This window comes from Camelus ferus, chromosome 6 (assembly GCF_009834535.1).
Source record: "Camelus ferus isolate YT-003-E chromosome 6, BCGSAC_Cfer_1.0, whole genome shotgun sequence".
Lineage (NCBI taxonomy): Eukaryota > Metazoa > Chordata > Mammalia > Artiodactyla > Camelidae > Camelus > Camelus ferus.
This window is the reverse complement of record NC_045701.1, coordinates 11,711,517-11,735,314: the sequence shown is the minus strand read 5'-3', so window position 1 is coordinate 11,735,314 and position 23,798 is coordinate 11,711,517. Positions and strand designations below refer to the sequence as shown.

Here is a 23,798-nt window from a genome sequence, read left to right as displayed (position 1 = left end):
AAGCACTCCTAAACTGATCTTTCTACAAAATACTTAAAGGTCATGCAACTGGTAAGGTTTTAATGCAATTTGGATTAACATTAAAGCACTGTTCAATTTTCTTTCTTTCTTTTTTTTTAGTAAGAAAAAAAGAGTAAAATAAGACCTTCTCCTCTGTTACTTCCATGTTTACCTGCAGGGAAAGAAACCATGCTCAAAAAAACATATTCATGTATTTGTTCCAGCCAGACAATATACAAGTTAAATATATATTTCAAGTCAAATCTCATTAATCCATCTTCCAGGGAGGATACAAATTATAGCATCCCAGTATTAAATTCATATAGGCATCCATCAGGAGTCTTAAATACTTATTATTACTATAAAGTTAAATACAAGAAGAAACACAGTTTCCTGACTCTGACTTAAGTAGTCTTCATGAAGTTTATTCTAGCATTACATTATGTTGAATAGTACTTCACAAATCAACAAAGGGTACACGTAATTCCTTGATCTTAAGGAACACATTGTTGGAAGGAATTAGAAAAACCAGATTATCTGGAAAGCTAAACTGTGGATTAAGTAGGTAAAAATCCTAAAAGTGGTTAATTTATAAGGCAAGCTGAAATTTGTGACGTTGACAAGATCTAAGATATTTAAAATTTTTTTTCAAAATTCCATAAAGCAAAAAGTGTGAGTGTTCAGTTCTCAAATATTCTTAGTTTTGTACAGATATACAGCTTAAATTAAGATTCAATGGTTAGACACCCCCCCACTCCCAAAGTAACACCAAATGGAATTCTTTCCACTTTTCACCAAGGAGACTTTTAAAGGCTTTGTATTAAGAATATAATTATAATCAATGTAAATAAACATTAACAAGGATAATAGTAAGCAAAGTATAAAACAAATGAATTCTCAATTCACATGAATCACAGAAGCAGCAATAACAGTCACAAAATGTAATGTGTGCATGAAACATGAAGGCAGAAATAAGGAGCACCAATTATTGTGACCTTTCAAATGTAACTATCTCAACTGGAATTTAAATAATCCTAATAAAAGTCACAGGTACAACTAGTTCAACCGTGATTCTAAATTAAAATGATTTGTCTCATAAGCATTTCGGATTTTTAATATTCTGATCTTTTCTTTAAAAAATTATATATGCTAACAATCCTTACATTTCTTAAATACTGTCAAGTTTAAATAAAAACAGCTTTGTAGGATAGGCAACACTATCCCCATTTTCCAAACGAGAAAACTCTCAAATAGCTCAAATAGCTACGAGCTTTCCAACATCATATACTTGAAGGATGACACTGAAAACAGATCCCAGGATTCCTCACTCTTCTAAGTGACTCCTACACTATGCCATCAGTTTAGGTCTAACAAATTTTCAAGTACTTACCATAGAAATGTCCAAATCCCATGCTGACTGCAATCACCAAAGCAAGTATAACACATTTATTGAGACCACTGCTGAACTGACGTTTACACAACTCCTTAGAGGGTTCAGTTTCTTGTTCAGCAAGTAGCCTTTCTTCAGATTCTGAACTAGAAACGGTCTTCTTCCTAGCACGGCGTCGTCTAAAGGCAGGACTGGGCTGATGACTGGTTTCATCACTACTTGATTCATCATCACTAGGCTGAGATGAAAAAACTATTTTAAAAAGAAAAATGTAGATAAATATTAAATATTTTATAAAAGATTTCCCAGTAAATAAGATTTAGAATAATCAATGCCATCCCTACATGCCTTTTCACATATGACAGCCAAGAACAAAAACAAAACATATACAAAAACTCAAGTTTTCAAGTTTATCAACATAAAGCCAAAGATTTCAACTGTGATGCATAAGAATCTGTTAGCTTTATTCTGTGTCTCTGAGGGTCTGGTTTTGTTTTGTTTTGTTTTGTTTTGTTTTGTTTTGTTTAACCTCTCTTATAATTTACACCATTAGAGCAATCATCCTCACAGCCTGTAAAATTTCACAGCTATTAGAGAGTCACAAACAAATATTATTTCTGGAAGGGAAAAAGAACCTCTACCTCTTCATTTAATTTCAAATAGAATTAATTTAAGCTCAACTGTTTAAGGAACACAGGGAAATATTTAAGCAGTTCCTGTGACTTAAAAGGACAATAGCTACCAAAAGCTTCCTCAACTGTATCTAGTCCCTAGTTTCATTTCCATCCTATGAGCCCACAATCAAGGTTCAAAGCACTACAGTTTTTCACAGGTTTCCAGAAGTCAGATGAGCCCTTCCCTTCGACTGCCACTCTTACTAGAAGGTTATTAATTTTACCCTCTAGTAAATATGTCAGCATGAGGAAGTGACACAATGGCTATCTCCGATATTAAGGACTAGACTGATGCTGCTCCTTTATGAAAAGAATGAAGAAAAACAAACTGAAAAAAAATTCCACAAGAAATCGCAAGTAGTGGAAGCATATCCATTGGAAAAAATCACCTTCAGCTGTTTCAAATGTTTAATTTCTTCTTAACATCATTCCATATATCAATAAACTGTGCTGACACAGAAGATTAGATGACTCAGTAATAATTTCCATAGGCCAGGTAAAAGAAGAGAAAAGCAGCACTAAAAGTAAGGCTAGAATGTGAACTTGAGTTTGATATAAAGAGCTCCAAAATAACAAACATTCATGCTTCTAAAAAGCAAAACAGTTCTTCAGAAGACAGGGTACTCATGCCACAGGAAAGCTGGTGACTTATGTTAGGCAATACTTTTAAAAGATGGATCTCAGAGGATTCAGTTAACTTTCACACTTAACAACAACAAACACAAAGACATAAGGCACTACTGAATGAATGAATATTCCTAATATTTAGTGAAATAGATGCCACTGAGGGATCTTTTGGTCATGACCCTTATGCCCATCATGTTTATCGGGTTACTCTTGATCACTAGTTTTCCCAAGATGTCGTCGCCTCAGCTGTGAGGTTACATTTCTTGGACAAAGAGAAAGAAAGGAAGACTTAAAAAAGCATTACATAATACAGAGGCATTCATGATCATGGCTGGAGTACTTAAGTCAGACTTTCTGACATTATTAAGATGGGTAAATATAAAAACAAACTATTCATCAAATTTTCTTACATTTTCAATGCTACATTAACTTATTGCCTTCATTATATATTCTAAGTAAACAAACCAGCCGAACCCATATTAAAATCACATCCTTAACTGATGCTTCCATCTTTTTTAACCCATACATATGATAGCTGAAATATTTTGATTTTTAAACTTCTTCTAAAGCTTAATTTGGCCTGTAGTCCAAGATGCAAGCAATGCAAAGGCATGCAATAAGCTTAGCCAGCTTTATTACAAGGTCAATTTTGAACACCTGTTCAGAGTATCACAGATTACAATAGCTATTTTAAAGCACTAAGTCAATAGTATATGTGACTAGGCACACTCAGCTCTAGAAAAGCTGATCAGATTAGTCACACCACCTTGGAAAGCGAGTTGGCTAGGAACATGGTGTTTCAGCTGATCATCCCATCCCCTTATGCATTCAGGAATCTTCCACAGCTTCTCCCACCACCTTTCTTTTGTGAATAAACAGGAAAAAAGATGTATAAAGCTTTATTACAAAGAATAAAAAGGAAAAAGAGAATTGAAAATACTTATTTTAATTACCACTTAACATTATTATTTGTGCTCCATCAAAATCTAACAATCCTGCCTTTTTAAAAACCATATACACAATACCAACTTTTCTACAACCACCATCTTTGCTTCCTTGGGAGAGGAGGGGGTCACATGGAGGAAGTGAGAAACATTCTTAGATCAACAAAAAGATTACTGCCACAAGAATCTAATTTATGAGAAGAAAACAAATGAAGTTGAAATCCTATAAAGATGGAGAAAAAAAGGGAAAGGAAAAAACAAAGTAAGTAAGCAATAGATAGCAGGAAATTAACCAAGAAAAATATGATCTAAGAGAAGGGAACAAAAAAATCTTGACAACTGATTTATATATATTATTCCGAACATAGTCCCAAAATGTCACTTTTGATTACATTTTTAAAACTTTTTCTTCATGAAATAATTCCCTTGGGAGGGATAGCAATGGATAAAAATAAACCTAATAAAATATTCTGCTTAACTGAATCTGTAAAATTGTCAAGAAGTCCAAGTTCAGAAAGGAGATAAAAACTATTATAATGTGTTTTGAAGTATCCAAGTTCCTGAAAAAAAAAAAAAATCAACAGTGTGTAGCATCATTTCTTAAATGGCTGCTTGGACTTTTCTCCAATACTCCTGCTCCAAGTTGACTACATATCCTGGCTCACAAATACTCTCATATTAAACCAACATCCAGCTTAACCACTACCTGACGGTTTATTAACTTAAACTGGAATAACAGAAATTCCATTGTCTGATTCTGGGAAATGTAACACAGAATGGTAAAATCTAAGAAAATTATCTGAAGTAAATACTACATTACATATTCCTTTATATGTAAGTTGCTCAGAGTGATCAGAAATTCTTATTTTCCCACTTCCCTCTAGCACGCTTGTGTTCACCTTGGGGTTCCTTCAACTTCACTCTTACATCCTTAGAAGTCTGACTATTTCTGGTCTATCAGTGAAACCACAAATATGGTCCAGAGCTTTCTTGATGGGCAAAAATGTACTCAGGTCAGTTTTGCTTAGTGTATCTTAAAAATTAAAAATCAATTAATTTTAAATAGCCAAAAAAAAGCTACATATTCCTGCTTTTACATCAAATTAGGAAATGCTTCTTATCACTAGCAGTGTTTCAAGGTGTCTCTCCCATAATTCATCCTATATTATAATTGGGGGTTAATAACTGTGGGTTAATTACAGATTTGTTTCTTTCATTTTATAGTAACTTTGTGTCTAAATATTTATATTACCTTGAAAGATGTTATATATGTCCCTAAAACTGAGGCAAAGAATTATAGAAGGGAATTAGTTAAATAACTTACTTTTTACCTTCAAAAGATTCCATCTGAACAATAGGCATTAACTGCATTAAGAATATGACTTACAACAGGCACATTTTCATAACTCAATCTAAAGTGAAAGAGCCAAAGGTCAGGGTATAAGATGCTGCTGTATTGCCAGTTCCTTAAATACTGTTTGGCACATGGCTGCACTCAATAAATGTTTGTTGAATGACTAATAATTAGATGGATATGAAAGACTTCAATAAGAAGTTTCACTGTTTCTATAATATAAAATTTGTACCACTGTAAGTAAAAATCTTAACATGCTCCTGCTTTTTTATGTATGGCTCAATCTCCCACTCCTAAAGATCTAAAAAATGTCATATGCATTTTGGAGTATTTGAGACATCAACAAATCTCCTTAAAGTTATTTTTTTTTGTCTTTTACTTAATGATGAAAGATGGTATTTATTTATTGGATTACTGTGCTCAAGGCCCTAGGTCTAAGAAAACACTAGACATAACAGCCGATCTTACAAAAAAGTTTCTTGAGTTATACACAAATATATTCAAAACTTGAGATTCAGGGTCTAAGAACAAGCCATTAGATAAAGTGTGGTCACAGGAATCCTAAGTCACCTATCAATGTATTCATCATACAGTTCTTACCAGTTTCTGGCTGACAGAATGTATACTGGCTGCTAGAGGAAGAGCCCATGTTAAACTCTTCTGGACTCTGTGCTTCTTTAACAACTATAGCTTCTTCTTGATTTCCAATTTCTTCTAACTTAGGTGGCTCAAGGGTAACAATATCAGAGTCATCACTGACAGTTCCAAAATAGAGATTGTCCTCAGGTAATTTTTCTTCCTCTCCCTGAAGAATCGATTTTAGAGACAAATTCAACAATTAGTTATGGGCCTTATATTTTCTAGGCAATTCCAAGGATATAACAGTACTTAAGTGACAAGGTAATTGGGTTTAAAATAAAAGATATGAGTCCTGCCCAATAGGAAAGAATTAATTCCTCAATAGCAGTGCTCATCCTTTAGTGCGAAAACACCACCAAACCCACTGACAACTCTGTCTCTCATAATTTGATCAAACTGCTATCTACCACTGGGGCTTCAGAAGCTAAAATACAAACCCACCTTTCCTACTCAATGTCCACAGAAAGGAGAGGATTCATTTCTCACCAGTTCTATGGGTTTATTTGGGTGTAACTATAATCAGGGAACCCATAAAATACTGATTAGATTTTCTGATAAACTTCAAGAGCTATGCCAAGTAAAGATCATCCAGCTATGTAGTGTTATCTAGAAGTCAAGTAAAATGCCAAAGGACAAGATTTAGTTTGTTCTCAAATCTTAAAACTAACCTTCATTTTAGACATAAACCCTTAATTTCTCAATATAATTCAAGAATGCAACACATTTCCAGAGAAAATATTATAGGTTAAGTAAATAGGTCTTTAACACATTACCAAAAAATTGTGTTTCTAAGTTAAAAGACAGCTCACTTAGGTAGGAGTTTAAAATAGAAGCCAACTTTAATCTTAAAAGTGACCAAACTGTGGAATTTCAAAGTTTTCAATGGAAGTTATTTATAATTCAGATAGACACAGAATGCACAACTAGAAATGGAAGCTTTAATTAGTATTCTCTAAGGAATATGGTTTCTCATGTATCCACAGAGTAAAACACAAGGTTACCTCAAGTGCTGACTTCATTTCCTCCAAAGCTGGATAAGCAGTTCCTTCTGTCACCATGGTGCCATTTTGGCTGCTCTCTGATGTGAAGCAAAGATCAACTTAATTATACTTCATCAGCTTTCAGTAGTCTGTGTGTGTTATAATATGGGCAGATAACTCTATTCCTAATTTTTTAAGTGGATTTAGAAACACTACATGTAATTATATGCTAATTATAACAGTCAACTCTATTGTTTCTGAAAGATCTCTGTATTTCAAATATAACTATTTGGAAAATGTCGGGATAATTTTAGATACTGAACTGAACTCATACAAAAATCTACTAAAAATTATAATCTAAATAAACATAATCTCTGTATAACATTATCTACTACAGATCTACATTATCTACTACTATTAATAAGGAAAATCAATTCTGAAATTACAAAAAAGATTTAACTCCAAAATAACAGGAAAAGAAAAAAAGAAACTCCATTTACATACGTTATATAGTCACTAACAGAACAGTAATTTGGAGGGAAAACTCATCAACAAAGGTGGACTTGGGTCCAAGGGCTCCTGAGAACTACGGAAACTATTTTTTAACGTGTGAATATATTCATTTCTTGGGAGAGACCATCCATAGCTTTTAGATTCTCAAAGAGATCTCAGACCCATGAAAGATGAGAATCACTGTTTAAATGATAATAACAACCAACACACAGGCTGAAAACAAGATTAACAGGTATAATCTTTTATATTTCAGGCCTTGACATAGCTGCTTTATTCTCCTAAGGGAGAAATGTTTTGTTTACATTTTAATGCAATTTTAAGAAGTAAGTTAAATATGAAGATGAATACACATTCTTTGGGTTCCTTAATTCTCTACATAATTAATGTGGGCATCAAATCCCACAGAAGTATATATAACATCAATGTAATATGGTAGTTAAATACCATTTACTACCCATAACCAAAAGTACTCTGAAAGTGGTAACTGGAGACAGTTTAGTGATGAATTAATAAGTAATGAATTAATAATTCTGTATATCCTAGTCTTAATCAAGACTAGTAATATTTAGCTACTGGTTACACTAGTAGTATCAAAGAGTTGTACAGATACCCAAGTATGTCCTATAGATGCTAGCTTTCGCCTGAGCAGTCTGGTGCCACTGGGGTCTGTAGGCCTGCCCACCTAATCCACACTAGAATTTTAGTCTTTTGGTGACCTGATCATTTAGACTAGCCAAAAAGGCTGCCCACCTAGAAAGAAGGCAAGATTCATATTGTCACTCACACATCCTATTAAAAAAAAAAAAGACTTCTTTACATCTTACCTCCCTGCTCTAACTGCAGTACCTGCAGCTCCTCTTGTGATAAAGATGAACATTCTGGGTTGAGCTCACAGCTGTCACCGGCTGTACCATGTTCAGAATTCACCACCTCTATATCAGACCCCTAGGGGAAAAGCGGTAATCAGTTATTTGTCTATCAGCTGCTCAGAGCTGGATCTGACCACATGCAGATGTTCCCATTATTAAAAGTCAGATGCTGCTATCTATTCCGACTATCTTTTGTTCAATTTATTCCATAAAACCTATGGGAGGGAAACAGAAGGAGCCAAAGGTTTGGATTCTAAAAGTCAGTCCAAAAGCTAAAGGCTCTAAGTAAATCTGAGTCCCAGAAGGTAAGTTTTTGCATCTGGATAATACTTGTTTCCTTCTTTAGTTCTGGGAAGTTTTCAACCACAATTTCTTCAAATATGTTTCCAATCCCCTTTTCTTTTTCTTCTCCTTCTGGGACCCCTGTTATGTGTAGATTGTCACATTTTATATTATCCCAGGGGTCTCTTATACTGCTTTTATTTTTTTTTTCATTTGTTATCTGTCTGCTGTTCTGATTGGGTGATTTCATTATTCTATCTTCCAGATAACTTATTCATTCTTCTGCATTGTTTAGTCTGCTATTGTCTTTAGTTTGGCTTTCATCTCAGGAATTGAGTTTTCTGATTTTAACTGGATCCTCTTTATAGTTTATAGTTTCTTTTTAGAGTAATCTGCATTTCTATTAGTAGCCTCTCTTAATCTCTTCAGTATTTTTATTATCTCCTTTCTGAACTCAAGTTCTGGTACACTGTTGGAAGTCTATTTCATTGTTTGTTCTTTCAGAAGATTTCTCTTGTTCTTTTAATTGGGAGTGGCTCCTCTGCTTCTTCATTTTACTTCTATTTCTCTGACTGTATGAATTTAGGAGTAACAGTTATCTACTGCGGTCTTGAAGGGTTGTTTTTATGTGGGAGTCTCCCTGTGTAGCCTGTGTGCCTCTAAATATTTTTGTTGCAAGGGCTGTTTTTAGTATGGATGGTGGCCATGTCTTTCCTCTGTGTGTGCTGGCTGTTATCCCCTTGATGGGGATGTGGTTGGTGGTCTGGTGAGCAGAGCCTGCAATGGATGTTGAGTGTGGCCTCCTCACTGCTCTGTGGTTGTCACAGCCCTGGTAGGGGCAGAGTCTGCTCCTCAGCTGTTAGAGCAGAAGCCCCCAGATCTGTTTCTGAGCTGCAGTGTGTGGTAGGTGGGACTGGAGCACTTCTGCTGGGAGAGGGACCACTGAGTATTCCTTTGCAGGAGCTGTCCACTAGGAAGTGCTCTCTGTGGTGTCACCTGTCACCGGCTGTGCAGGCTCACAAAGTAGACTGTTGTTGGCACTGCCCTCGGCCCCGCCTCAGCCATGGGAACACAGGCAGCCTCTCCTGGTGTCCCTCATGTACTGTGCTCATAGAGTGAGGACTACGTAATCAATGCGTAGTCACACACCTGGACCCCTCATGGGCTACAGAGTCAGCCCAGACCCCAGCCATGCTGGACCTGCCCCAGCCATGCACCAGTATTCTGCTCAGATGTCCTGCAGGAACTGAGTTTACAAAGGCACTGGGGATAAATCTGTCAAAGCTACCTGGGACTCAGCCCAAATTTCAACCCATCTCTGCCTGGGGGCAACCTGCCAGCGACTACCCCATTTCAGAGCAAGCCAAGAAGGAAACTGCTATGGTGGTGTCCCACCCCTCCCTTCGTGAGGGGGGTAACAAAGGGGCTTCAGTGGTGCACCTGGGCTTTCTTACACATACTCCCAGTTTAAGCCCATAGTCCACTCTAGTCCCTGCAGGCTGTCTTGGGGCAGCCAACCCCAGTCCTCTCCCCGGGTCTGTCCTCTGAAGCCCGAGCTTCAGCACCCAGTCCTGGCACGCACCAGCGGGCTCGTGTCTCAGGCTTGGGCATCATGACCCTCTATGCTGGTTTTTCTGTTCCATCTGCCGCCAAGAGGCTGCTGCACTCTCCTCCAAGCCTGGAGGCTCCCCTTCTGTCCCAGCTGATCTCCCCACTGGTGACAGGCTCCCCAGGGTGAGGGGACTCTTCCTCTTTCACTGCTCCCTCCTGGGCGGGGCACAGGTCCTGTTCCAATTCTGGTTCTTTTTTTTTTTTTACTACCCGTTTACATGGAGATTTTTCCTGTAGCTCCAGTTGTATAAGATCTGCCAGAGTTCAGCAGGTATTCTGTGAGAACTGTCCCACACGGAGAAGCATTTTTGATGTTCGTGGGAGAGGGTGAGCTCCGCGTCCTTGTAGCCTGTCATCTTGAAGCCCCCCTTCGAGAGGATTACAGAGGCTAAGTTTCTAGACTTAGCTATTTCTATTAATTTGCTTCTACTCAACATTTATGGAACTACTCTAGGTAAGGCACTTCACTAGGTGTCACTGGGTATAAAAATTTCAAATCTAAAATTCAATTTCACAGCCTATTCAGAGAACAGCCACAAGCAAATAACTACTTATGCCACTATAAAACTAAAAAAGGTTAAGGGCAAGAATTAAAATGAACCTATCAGATTAATGGAGTAAACTTTTCTTATCAAATTTTAGACTATTCTTTATTCTTCCAAGGTTGGCCTTCCCACTTTGATGTCAGACTGTCTTTTCTTTAATAAAATAGTGGATCTTAGGGAGTTTTCCCCTCATCATAACTAGCTTAGTCACTAATGTTTCTGACTCCAGGCTCCTCCTTCAATTTTTCCTATAATTTATTGGCCCATGAAATCAAAATGTCTGAGTTCTCCTGATACACATAACTCAAAACAGCAAAAATGAAGAGAAGTCATTAAAGGAGTGGGTTCTGAGTTGAGTCCTAAAGAGAATATAAGACTTTGACATTGCCTAAGGTGGCAAGAAAATGCTAGTAGGAGACACCAGGTTAGGTGTGAGTTGTGAACTATAAGGGAGACCAGTTCTGAATGGCAGCAATGGGAAAGGAAAAGCAAATCCATGCAAGAGATATTAGCAAGAAAGAGTAGAACCTGATAACTAGACAATGAGGTAAGAGGGATAAAAGTACAAACATGATCAACTCTGTGACAAGGCATCTCTAATACAGAACACCCAAATGACACACTCGGCTAAGTGCCAGAGAGGTTTGCCATCTCACTTCATACTGCAGACTCCACAGCTGCCCTGCTCCTGTACTGTTAATTACCCTTGAAGAAGTTGTTGCTATTAGAGCTGATCTAAGCTTTGGAGAAAAACAGGTTAAAAATAGAAGTTACTTACTACAAAAAAAAATGAAAAAAAAAAACCCCACATCAATCTCAACTGGTATAGCTGCTGTTAAATTTTGAAACTTTCTTGCAGGAAAAGCAATCCTGTTTGTTAATGGGATATTTTCTAGAAGACATGACTAACCAATGGTCTAAACCTTAAATTACCAAAGTAATTGTAAAAAATACCATTTAAAATTTTTACTGATGAAGGAAAACAAGTGAAGCTTAAGAGATCCTAAAAACAAACAAGAAAACTATAGATAAATTCATTAAAACTTTAAAAAGACATAGAGGGTTTTTACCTTATTGCTTCTATTCATCAGTTTTATTTTTCTATAATTAACATGTATTACTAGTGTGAGAAAATAAATTGTTTCTTACATATCAGTTATGTGACATCATAGTTCTATAATGAAATTCATTTTCTGACAGAGTTCTAGCCATAGTCCTTTTCCTGTCAGGTTCTGCAATAATAGAACGTAACATAACACAGGTGGAACACATGTTCTCCATGCTCCTTTCTAATCTGTTTAAATGTAGGCTCTGATATTTTTTCGTTATATGTCGGTCAAATTAAATTACTTAACCTAAGTTTTGGGTTTTCTCAACTATGAAATAAGTATGAATGAAAACAATCTATATCACAGAAGGTTGTTTAAAATCATATGAGAAAGTAAGTAAAGCACAAGGCCTGATCAACAATAAACCCTCAATATTTGCCTAATGTCTCAAAGCTGAGCAAAGCAATGAATAATAATGTGGAAGATGCTGGCTCATGAAGTATTTTCAGCAGTGAAGTGTAATGTGGGGGAGAAAATGTCCAAGCTACAGACAATGGAAACTCAAGCTTAAATGTAGAAAAATACTGGCCTCAGTGAATCCAGTTTACATCACTGTTAAAACTGTAATATTATAAACTGCCTTATAAAAAGCATTAAATAGCATACCTCATGATTGATGACAGTCCAACCACAAGATGAGTCACTGTCACTGGAATTTTCAGACATTTTGCAGGTCTACAAATACAAAAACATATTTACATGTGGGACACACTTTTTAAAAATTCTATAGGAAGCACTATATGTGACCCAAGTACAAGAAGTGGCTTACTGCCGTCCAGGTGAAATGGAGACAACCCACCCAGAGACTTACCATACAGGACATGCTTGCACACCTGTATGAACAAATACAACCAGACTCTTAAGATGAGATCTCCCTGAGCCAGAATAGTCTAGACAGTCATATTGTTGGAATGAAAAAGCAAGCTGGGTATGAAAGAAAATACAGGATTTGGCCAAGCAGAACCAGAAGGAAAAGAGAACAATTTGTGAGGAAGTCAACCGTTGAGAAAATGATGAATGGGAAACAGAGAGCAAGAGCCTATGTCTTCAATGTGGTGGGAAAATGATGGCTGAAGAAACCACGTGGGGAAAATGGAAGAGTTCCAAGACCAAGCAAAATTAAGTCTACTGTGTTGTCAACATGAAACATATTTTCAAGCAGGGGAGGAACACGATCAAACGGTTTTTAGGAAAATAAAGTCGGTAATACTTCACTTAGATTAAAACAGGGGAAGAAAAAGACCAGAAGCTGGTTAGAAACGTGTGGTCATTGGCTACTACCTAGACAGGCTCACGTCCTCAGCCAGCACACATTGGTCACTCTGCCTGGTTCATTCTACCCTATCTGAAACTCCTATTTAAACTTCAAAACCAAGCTCATTAAAGTAAATAGTATCTTACTGACTTCATTCTATGCAAGTAAGTCTTACAAGTGCTTCTATTACTGCGAATTTACTCAAAACCCCTTATATTCAAGTTGATGGTTAGTGTTCTAACAGAATTCCACTGCAGACAATTAGATATGGAACCAGTGCACAAATGAGAACTGGCAAAAAATATACATTTGAACTTTCCATTAGTCATTCTGGAAACTCTTGTAAATTAATATTTTAAAAAGAGAAGATACAAAGAGGTGGCTGGTCACAAACAGTATAAAACTTAGCATGTTTTCAGACAAATTACTCAAAATCTAACATAAAGATGACTGTGTGACTTTTAATGTCATGCTAGAACATTTTATAAGTTCACCTCAGGTCATTTGATTGTTTGATTTCCTATTTATAACTGATTATAGGAACCAGGCAGTTTCTAACTCCATAAATTTAAAGGTAAATTTGTACAAAACAAAACAAAAAAAATTACAGTGAAATAAAAAAATTTTTTTCTGTCCAGTAGAGAATACTATCCCAAAGGCTACAGTTTAAATACCCTCTAGGATATTAACCAATTTTATAGCTTAGCAATTTTATTTCAGTATTCCTTATTTAAACTGACTACATAAAGCCCAACTTCTCATCAAACCAGTTTTTTTGAGTGTAAAAAAAAAACTCTGATATGTCACTATCTGTATTTGAATTGTTTGATAACAGTCTGAAAGTTCTGGGTGGATATATGAGACTACACAAAGACTGAGCAATAAACTTCGCAGGAGGAAAGGAGAATGGTCTGAGAAGGCTTTATAGATGAGGCTGTCATGTTTTTAGACATGCTAGACAGCATGTTTTTTTAACTGAATTAGTTGCCGAATTTTTTAGATTGAGAGATACTACAAAAAAATAAATAAATAAAGTTCTAGTTCCTCATTACTGGGCTGGGGGGGGTGGATATGATGATACTGGAAGGATTTCCCAAGAGGTAATGGAAAAAAAAGCAGAAAAAAAATAAAGAATAAGAAAGCTGTAAGAAAGGTGATTAATCTAGTATGAGTAAAGCATTAAAAAATGAGATACCTGAAAATCAGAATCTTTAAAAGAGCACAAATTAAAATAAGGAAGCAACTAACGGGCTCTATACTTGTGGGATACAATGCAATATTCTGTGAAAAAGATGAGCACCTAAATTTAACTAGTATTGAGGGGGAGAGGGTAAAGAGGATGGGGAGGAGTTAGGAGAAATTTGAGAAGACAGGAAAGATTTTTAAAGGATTGAATAACCAAATATAGAAGGGAGAAAGCATAGGGTATTCTGGTTTAAGTGGCTGGGTAATTGGAGAAACCATTCTATATAGAACAAAAAGTAGGTAAGGCTTTGAGATTACGAAAATTGGCTGAAGTCTAAAAATGTATTCATTCTTTACCATGTGAAAGCTCTTCTCCCCCTTGCAAGACCTCGGCTCTCAGCCTTCTCCAGTAGCCCACATTCTCAGTGCTGCGGCTCCATCTCACACACACCTCCCTCCGGATTTACCAGTGTTTCATCTTCTTAACAACCTTCCAAACTTCCTGGGCTGCAAGACCCAGTCAGGGATATTTAATGTGTATCTATCTCCTACCCTTATCTAGGTAATTTCCACTTAAAACAGTTCTTTTAAAGAGACAAATTCTAGCTTTTGTTTTCTAAAACTCTAATTGCTCAGGCAATGAAATAAACAAAGACAACATTTCAAAAGAAAGTTACATACATTGCTAAACTGGGACTTTAGCATATCTGAAATATTCCTCAAATATAGGAGCCCACTTTAATCAGATCTAAGTTTAATTCTTTGTTTACTTGTCCTAGACGAAGAACAAGCTTGACATCTAGCCCAAATGAGGGAAAAAAGATTGACCGTAACACCACTGTAACAGTTTGGATAAGCAAAATTCACAGCCCTACTACAGAACTCTCTTAAATCAGCTGTTTTCAAAAAGCTGGGTGCATGCACAGCAATTAAAGCAAGATTTTAAAAAGTAAATTTGAGCCCCAACCTAGACACACTGTCTCTGAAAGCTGCCACTGTGTTTGAACCTACTCACTACACCCAGTTATCTTCCTAAAATGATAGTATTATTTGTCACTCCTTAAAAATGTTAAGATTTTTTAGTACTGTCTTCAGGAGAATACCCACAAGCCATAAATATCGAGTGTTTTGTCTCTAGCATCTAATCCTCTCTTGCTCAGTTCCCTCCCTTTTCCCTCTACCTTTTCAATTCCCCTAAAAAGCTTGGCTTTCTCTTAACTTTAGTGCTTTGAATATTCTGATCTCAGTTCCCCACCTCGTTACCTCCACCCAAACTCCTGTGCCCACCCTTCCCATCTCAACTAAGGCATCACCTTCTTTGTGAACCACTCCCTGACCATTCTACTACTTAGAACACTGTGCTATAATTGCTTGTTTACTTGCCTGTTAACACATTCAATAAAGAAAAAAGGTAACATTTCTGGGTCATGATGCAGTTAGTGACACTTATACATTGTTCCTCAAGGAGCTGAAAATTCTAGAGGAACTCATGAGATTCCTCTCCCCATTATTTTGGCCACAGGTAAATGTCTAAACCTGTCCCACTTTGAGGGCTTTACTAATAATAACTTAGAACTAAGCAGACTTTATGGGAAAGTTACAAAGGCACAATCATACAAAGTTACAAAAGTAAGAGGACTTTATGAAGATGATCAACTTGAAGCTCTTTTCTAAACTCAGCTTTCTTTTATTCCTCAGGGTAGTTCCTTTACCCAAATCTCGAGTCACATTTCCCGACTGCCTTTTGGATGACCACTCATAGTGAAGGAGGATTAATAAAATGGCCACATTTAGGCTAACAGATTGCTTATTCTTATGCTTGCCCTAAAAACTGACTGACCAGTTGCTACTCACAGCTCCAGGCCCGTTGTTAAAGCTATTAATTTTACTGTTTCTGCTTTATTCCAGTAATCAAAAGTAATAATCATACTTGGTTTCTGAGTTGTTCTGCAGGGAGAAAGTCATGGAACTGTAACCTTACAAAACAGGCTCAATACCAAGAAGACCACACCTTGGACACTTAACGAGATAAAGAGATGGAAAAAGTGGCAACAAACTTATAAAGAATTGGTCGCCTGGAGGCATCATGACACCACTCTTAAGTCTTATGACAAGAAAATGATTCTGTTGATCATTACCGATGCTTTATTGTTTGAGCTATGGCTATATAATCACCCCACCCCACCCCACCCTGTAGGTGGTTCACAGTTTTGAAGGCACTAGCCTGTTTTGAGTCCCCTTTGCCCAGCAAAGTAATAAAGCTGCCTCTTTTCTTCTAAGCTCCAAGACCCTGTCTCTGAGTTTCAATTTGGTTTGTCAGGGACGGGGGCTGATCTTTTGGCAACAGTAGGTTTCTCAGGCATTTCAAATACAGTATCTACAAAACTAAGATCATCTTCCTGCTGCACTTTCTATTTTTGGTATCTCACAGACTAGCATTAGCCAAAAATAATATGGCTGCAAGCAAAAGTCACCAGACATGAGGTCAAAAATCCTAGATTTAGGATAACTACATTTGGGATAACTTAAACTTCGCCTTGACCCCAAGACCCAAGCCCAACTTCATCCTTTCCCACTTCAATTACTGTGACAGCTCTTTAACAGACCTCTGCTTGCAATTTCAAATTCCCCTCCAGTCACTTCTTCACCGGGCTGCCCATACTAAGTTTATCCTAAAACATAAATCTGACCACTTCATCACTTAATCACTTAAAACTGGTCTCCACTGCCTTCAAGATAAAATCCAAACTCCTGGCCTCTCTTACTCCCTCATATTCTGAGATGGCCCATACTCTATCTATGGAGTGCACATCATTCTAAACAAATCTACTTTCACTCAAAACAAAACAAAACAAAACAAAAATCTCCTATAAGAGCTTTCAGAATGGAGATAAATCATTTAAATTGACTCTCACTTCGTAAGAAACCCTATAGAACATTTCTTCACAACGTGTAAGATTTAATTTGTAGAATTCTATGGAAGAGAATTTGACACTAAGTATTATAAACATATGGTTTCAATACAGAATTTGGCACATGGTCATATTAGGATGTAATTTTAGTGCATGGATTCTCACATTTCATTAACAAAGCTACTTATGGTAGAAGGACTGTACCACACAAGTATGATCACACTCTTCAGCAGACAGGAGGCCTACAGTTAATACCATTTTTAAATTCATCCCTTTATCCATCTTTCATTCAATATTTACTGAGCTCTTAGCACATGCGAGGTACTGAAAATATACCAATGTACAAAACACATTAGAGTCTTGGGGCTGGGGCTTAAATTCTATCGGTAATTGATTATGTTGAACTTTATCTGAGCCCTGTGCTCCAGGAAAGCAAGGAAGATTGAGAAATTTCCCTATTCTGTTTTGTGTTGGGACAAATAGCTAACTGTGAAAGGACCAACCTGTTCTCACAAAATCCTAAGACTCACTTCCACCCATCCTGAGTCCCTTGTTTACCTGCCTCTATAAAACTCCTTGGTTTTCTTCCTCTTTGAGATATTCATGAATGAACTTTCCCTACTGCAATACTCTGAATTAAAAATCATCAACTGTCTTGTGCATTTCATCTTTCACACTGGAGTCATCCAATAAACAACATAAACAGGTAGAGTATATGGTGTATTTGATGGTATTATTTCCTACTATGGAGAAAGCCTGGGAAAAGAGAATAGAAATTGCTGGGTTGGAGGAGCTTAATTCTAAAAAGATGATCAGCAAAAGCTTCCTCAAGAAGGTACACGTAAGCAAAGATTTGAATGGGTGAGCGAATTACTGTGCAGTTAACTCAGGGGACAGTTTTTCAGACCAAAGGAAAGGTAGGTACAAAGTTGGAACCAAGCCCCTATCTCTGAGAAACAATAAGGAGGCTGTGTAGTCAGAGAGCAGTGGCCCAGCAGGAACGTGGGAAGAGGTGAGGACAGAGAGAGAATGGAGAGGGAGACAAATGAAGGCCTTATAGATCATAAGACTTTTTATACTTAAGTGAAACTAAAAGTCACAGAAGAATTTTGAGGAAAGGATTAAGAAAGACCACACTGACTGCCGTACTGAGACAGCACTGTGAGGGAACAAAGGCAGAAGACCATTTGCAAAGCTACTATAATAATCCAGGTGAGATGATGGTAATTTGGACCAGGATGGTGGCAAAGACAGTGAGAAGTGGACAAATTATCCATACATCTTCAAGGTATAGCCAACGGGACTTCCTGATGTACTAAATATCAGGTATGAGGCATAATCCCTGTCCTAAACAAATAGAAGAGTAGCATGGCCATTGAGACAGGAAGACTTCAAAAACAGCCGATTATGAAAGGAAAATTGATAATTGGGTTGAGGGCATATCGTATTTGAGACAGCTATTATCACTTCCAAGTAGAAATATCTAGTAGGTAGCTGAAGACTGAATTAAGAGAAAGTTTGGGGCTTAAAACATAATTTAAAACACTTTAGGTCACAGCTGTCAAAACTAATAACACAGCAACTATTTAATTTTACCTCACAAAGTACAACTGGAGTGACTGTTACCTGATATGGTGCCCCTCATCGTTCCTGAGTAGCTACATTTTTACTATGCAGAGGGTAAGGTTTCTGTTGTTGTATCTTCTAGAATTGGACATGATGGAGAAGAATGGGGGCATTGTTCTCCCACACGTCTACAATTCCAACGTAAGCCAACCAATGGGCTGTGAGCAAAAGTCCCCAAAATGCTGCTGCACTGTAAAGGTGATCAAAGATGAGTCAGTCAGGCTAGACAGCTTTCAAGAACCTATTTCTATAATGCTTTTCAAAGGCTCTGGAACTTTTATCTCCCCCAAAGGATATGAAAATGCCTGCATTTGAGTTAGTTGGAGAAAGGAAAGAGGATCCAAGATCCCAACTAATAAAAACATTCAAGATGTCCTTTATATTATATATTTGGTCCAAGAACAACCCTACAGATATAAACAAGCAGGATATGTAGTAATTCAGTTGCTGGTGAGTACTGTGGAGAAACATAAAGCAAGGGGGAAAACTGAATGCAGGGAGTAGGGGTGGTACTAGTATTTTAAGTAAGGTTGTTAAGGGAGGCCTCCCACCAACATGAGGTTACCTATTTCTCCACAATCTCATCAACAAAGTAACAACCATCTTTAACTTCTGATCATGCCATGAGCCAAAACAAAAAATCAAGAAAGAAAAACAAAAAAACTCCCTATTTTAGTATGTTCTTCCCAAGACTTAGGGGGGTTGTGCATCTTTTCCTGTTTACTGGCTATCCTTATTTTATTTTCTGTGAATTCTCTGATGTTCCTATGTTCACTTTCCGACTGGGCTACCTTTGCTGATTTTCAGAAATTCTTTTAAACTGGGTCATGAATGAATTCACTGCTTTATCTACTGCAAATATATTTTTCTAGCATGCTTCAACTTAAAAAAAATCTTCTATCATAGATATGTTTTTTTTCTGGGCTTTTTTTTTTATCATAGATATGTTTTTAAACTTTATCCAGTCAAATGTTGAGGATGGAGAATTGGGTGTCTTTTATACCATCTACATTTTACATTTTGCTTTAGAAGTCTTTCCTACTCCCAAAATTGTAAATTATTCTATTTTCTACTAATACTTTCTCAGAATTTTGGTTTTTACATTCAGCTATTTAATCTATGCATCTAGATTTGTTTCCCTCTTAGTGTGAGGCAGAAATTATGTCAATTATTAAATACTCCATACTTTTCCTATGATTTAAAATGCCACTTTTTGTCACATTAAGTCCCATACTTTTATGAATCAGTTTCTATAGTCTCTATTCAGTTCCAATGATCTATATTCCAGCACCAAAACAATGATGCTGTTTTAATTACTATGGGACGCCTCACTTTCTACAGTGCCATTTTTCAACTCTTTCCTTGGCCCCTCCCTAAACACACACAATGATGCTAACTAACACTTACATACAGGCAACAATGAAATTGATTGCAGGTTACATACAACACTTAGTCCAAGTGCTAGGATTTTTTTACTTCCCACTCAAAAGTCCCCTATGATGTTGAGAATAAGTATTCTGTACAATAAAGTCAAACTCCTCAGAGTGACATCCAAATGCTTCCACCATCTGGCTTTAACCTAGCTTGCAATCGATTAGTTCTCTCCTACAGAACTATCTCACCTGATCAAAGTAATCTACTTGCTACAAGTATAGGAGGACGGCCCTACCTCCATGTCTCCACTTACTCAAGCCACACTTTCTGGAATGCTTTCCTCCTTCCTTTCTTCAGATTTCTAGCCTTCCCCTGAATGTACACAGCATTTACTTCTTACTTCTTAGCATAACTAGCCTAATGGGAGCTTCCATTACTTTTTTCCATGAGCTACTTTACTAATTAGTATTAAGTTCAAAGCTTTGGTAAGGAGCTCCAATTTTACTTTTAATGTCTTTATAACAGCATAAAAAATTTAACTGTTCTCTACTAGTCAGAAGAAGTCATATAATACATACATAATAAACTCTCAACTTTAATCATTTAATATTCTATTTTATCTACAGAAAAGGACATACAAGCATTTACTCAGATTAGGAACTAAACATAAATAGTAATGAACTTCAGGTCTAATTTCAGGTCTAGCCCCACCCTTAAGCTTGCCTCAAACATACCACAATCACAGATGTTTTTATTCCTGCCTATTTTCAAAAGGGATCTAGGGACGCTAAAAATCAGCAACCACCACAACGAAGGGGTTGAAACAGAAAAGCTTAAGAAATCCACTATTGCCTAACAATTTCACCCATAGCTATGTGTGGCAAGTAGTTGCTCACTTCAGTTTCCTATTAAAAAGTCTCCAGTAGCAAGGAAGGAAAATCTGATGATGCCCAATGCCACACTACCCTAGTGGTGTGGCCCATTAGTGTACTTCTCACTCTTAAAAGACCTCTGACCAAAGCCTAACAATCCATCAAGCAAGAGGAAAGTCTCCAGCTGGCGCCTATGTACTACTTCGTCTTACTTTCAGCAGTCAGACAGTGATGCTCTTGTGTGTCTATCGGGAGACCAGCCTCCCTGATGTACTACTGAAGGTGATCTCAATATAGCATTAAAGGTACTGAAGTCTAGTTCACATCTACACAAAGGCACTTGACCCTTCAATTGTGTAGCACAGACAGTTCCCATAAAAGTACCATGCCTAACCTTACCCTCAACCTAAATTTTTCTTTGTTGTGATGTCTGATCTACCATGTTAACAAATCAGCAAATTAAAAAAAAAAACAAACAAAAAACCTATTGGAATCATCCTCTTATTGAAACGTTGTTAAGCACAAGGCAGACACATTTTCAAGCATCTTCTCTGTAAGAATCATCAGCAGAAATTTCTTTCTTTCTGATGGTACTGTTAGAATAACTGAGCTTATCCTGAGAAGTTGGCTAAGGTAATTGAAGAGTTTTTCTTCTTAATACCCAGCCTTACTAAGAGTTTAAGCTCTTATAGTGTATAATCTGAGAGAAATACCTTCATTTGTGGTCCATTTCATAACTCCTACCTGTGTTCCCTTTATCTCATTTTTCTACTTCTGTTACCTTGCTGCAATTTTATCTACCTCTATAAACTGCTTCAACCCTTCTGGCATTCATTTATTTACATTCATTCATCAAATATTTACTGAACACCAACTACATAACAATGCTCTAGATTCTTTTGGTTATTAACCTTTAGGGCTCAAAACAGGTTGAGGATTAGGCAACATGCAAGGTGAGTACACACAGAAGTAAAATGTGCAGATTAAGAGTGGGGAGGGCATTTTAGTCAAAATGAATGAGTATGTACACAACAACAAAAAGCATGGGCAGAGAAAGTCTTCCTCAATAGCAGGACTGCAGTCTACATTTGCTGCAAATTTGATTTAAACGCTTCTGGGATATATCCTTCCAATTTTATATACGTAGGCAGTGGGATCAACCAGTTCCTTAAGTCTTCCTACTGTGCTGTTTAACAATTTTTTTAAATTATTCAAAAATGACTTTGATGACTATATAATATACTGTTAGCTTTATTATAGTTCATTCCCCTAATAATGGATGCTTAGGTTATTTATGGGTTTTTATCACAATGAAAAATAATGATGTAGAAAAAAGTCATCTAAGACTTTCACTGTCTAAGTAATTAAGCATCTAAAACTGTTACTAACTAACTAATACTATTACACTATGCTTTATGGTAATTTGGCACAAATTCACATTTTAAACAGTACTGTGACATAAATACTTCTGGAGGTAAATGGAGAGAAATATGTCTCTTCGGGGAACTAAAGGGTCTTCAATCCTGTTCACTGTGGGAGGGAAGAACCTTCCACTGTGTTGCTTTCTTTTTTCCAAATAGTCTCATCTTAAGTGAAGGCTCAGTTTCTATATATATATATATATTTTTTTTTTTTTTTTAAACATCTATAATGTCAATCTTATTTCAGTCCCCAAACTCTGGCAATAAATAAGCCTAGCCTAGGCGTGCCTAGTACTCATCAGGCCTTTGTGCTGTGGGAAACAAAAGTAGGGCAGTCAATTCCAAGGCTTATTGACTAGAACGGTCAAGTAAACCCTTTATTTGAAGAACACTAAGTTTCTGTATGGCTTTTAACTGTTACAGCAGATAAATGCTACAAAATATTTTCACCAAGCACACGCCAAACTAAGCTGTTTTCCAAACAGCATCAAAAGACAGAAGATCTGACAGGCAATTCTGAATATGAAACAAAAGTGCTGGCTGCCATTCTGGCTGCTCAAAACAGCACAAAAGCTTCCTATGGTTGGTGTGAAAGGAAGAGGATGAAAGAGATGCAGAAAGATAAGAGTCACTTTCACATAAAATGCTTCTGAAATAAAAAAAGAAATTAAATGTCACTGTTTTCTCTCTCCTGCTTCCCAATGGGAAAAAAAAAATCCATTTTTTGCCAAATTGCATCACTCAGTAATCAATCTCCATTAAACTTCATAAATATGGTGTTGCAAAAGACTTTCAGTTTGATGTCATCTCTCTTGTTGGCCATGTGAAAGATTTCCACTAATATAAGGCTTCATAAAACTTTAAGACCACCTAGTAAAAATATGGCTGAGATTTAAATATACAAAATAAGACCACAAAAAATACCCTCAAACAAAAGGAAAAGTTTACAATCCTGAGGCAAAGATAATCTTTTTCTAAGCTTTATACAAAACCTGAAAATCATAAAGGAAAAGTTTTTTTCATACAAAAATCATAAACCCGTTTGCAAGTCATATGAGAATGATATACTGAGAATACCTATGTAACATATATAAGAGTTTTCAAAACATTTAAAGTACACCAACAAATCAATAAGAAAAAGGTTAAAACATTGAATAGAAAATATAACAAGGAATATGAGTAAGCAATTTATAAAAGACATTAAAATGGTTTATAAGAAAAAAATGCTCAACCTTACTACCAAAGATTGACAAAGAGAAACAAGATTATTTTACTGTCTAAACGATCAACAAAGATTAAACAGGTTAATAGGTTAGATACAGAAAAATAGGCACTAGAAACAGTGGAAGTGTATATGGGTATTATCCTTTGAGTAATTTCATAATAACAAAATTTTATAGGCATGTACCCTGTGACCTATCAACTCTCTTTCATTTCCTTCCTAGGAATTTATCTGATAGAAATACTCACATGAGTATGAAAATACGTATATATGTGTGTGAGAATGGTTGATGGAACAGTTTTTATAACATAAAAACTAGAAAGTGAAATGTCTACCAAGAGTGAATTTATTAAAATTAAAATTTGTAATATCTACAATTAATCCAATTTAAAAA

General features: G+C 36.5%; 1 protein-coding gene across 5 annotated transcripts in view; it reads right to left on the bottom strand.

Moving 5' to 3' along the window:
* CCPG1 (cell cycle progression 1) overlaps positions 1-23,798 on the bottom strand; it is a 39,587-nt gene that overhangs the window by 10,186 nt on the left and 5,603 nt on the right. For 2 of the 5 annotated variants that reach the window (XM_032481133.1, XM_032481131.1), the window contains exons 2-8: positions 12,144-12,212; positions 7,946-8,066; positions 6,630-6,706; positions 5,590-5,794; positions 3,458-3,553; positions 1,391-1,642; positions 146-172 (exon numbers count right to left, since the gene is read on the bottom strand). In XM_032481133.1, the coding sequence (XP_032337024.1) occupies positions 146-172; positions 1,391-1,642; positions 3,458-3,553; positions 5,590-5,794; positions 6,630-6,706; positions 7,946-8,066; positions 12,144-12,212 (847 nt within the window). The remainder of the gene's footprint in view (positions 1-145; positions 173-1,390; positions 1,643-3,457; positions 3,554-5,589; positions 5,795-6,629; positions 6,707-7,945; positions 8,067-12,143; positions 12,213-23,798) is intronic. The other 3 variants (XM_032481132.1, XM_032481134.1, XM_032481135.1) reach the window with 3 other exon arrangements.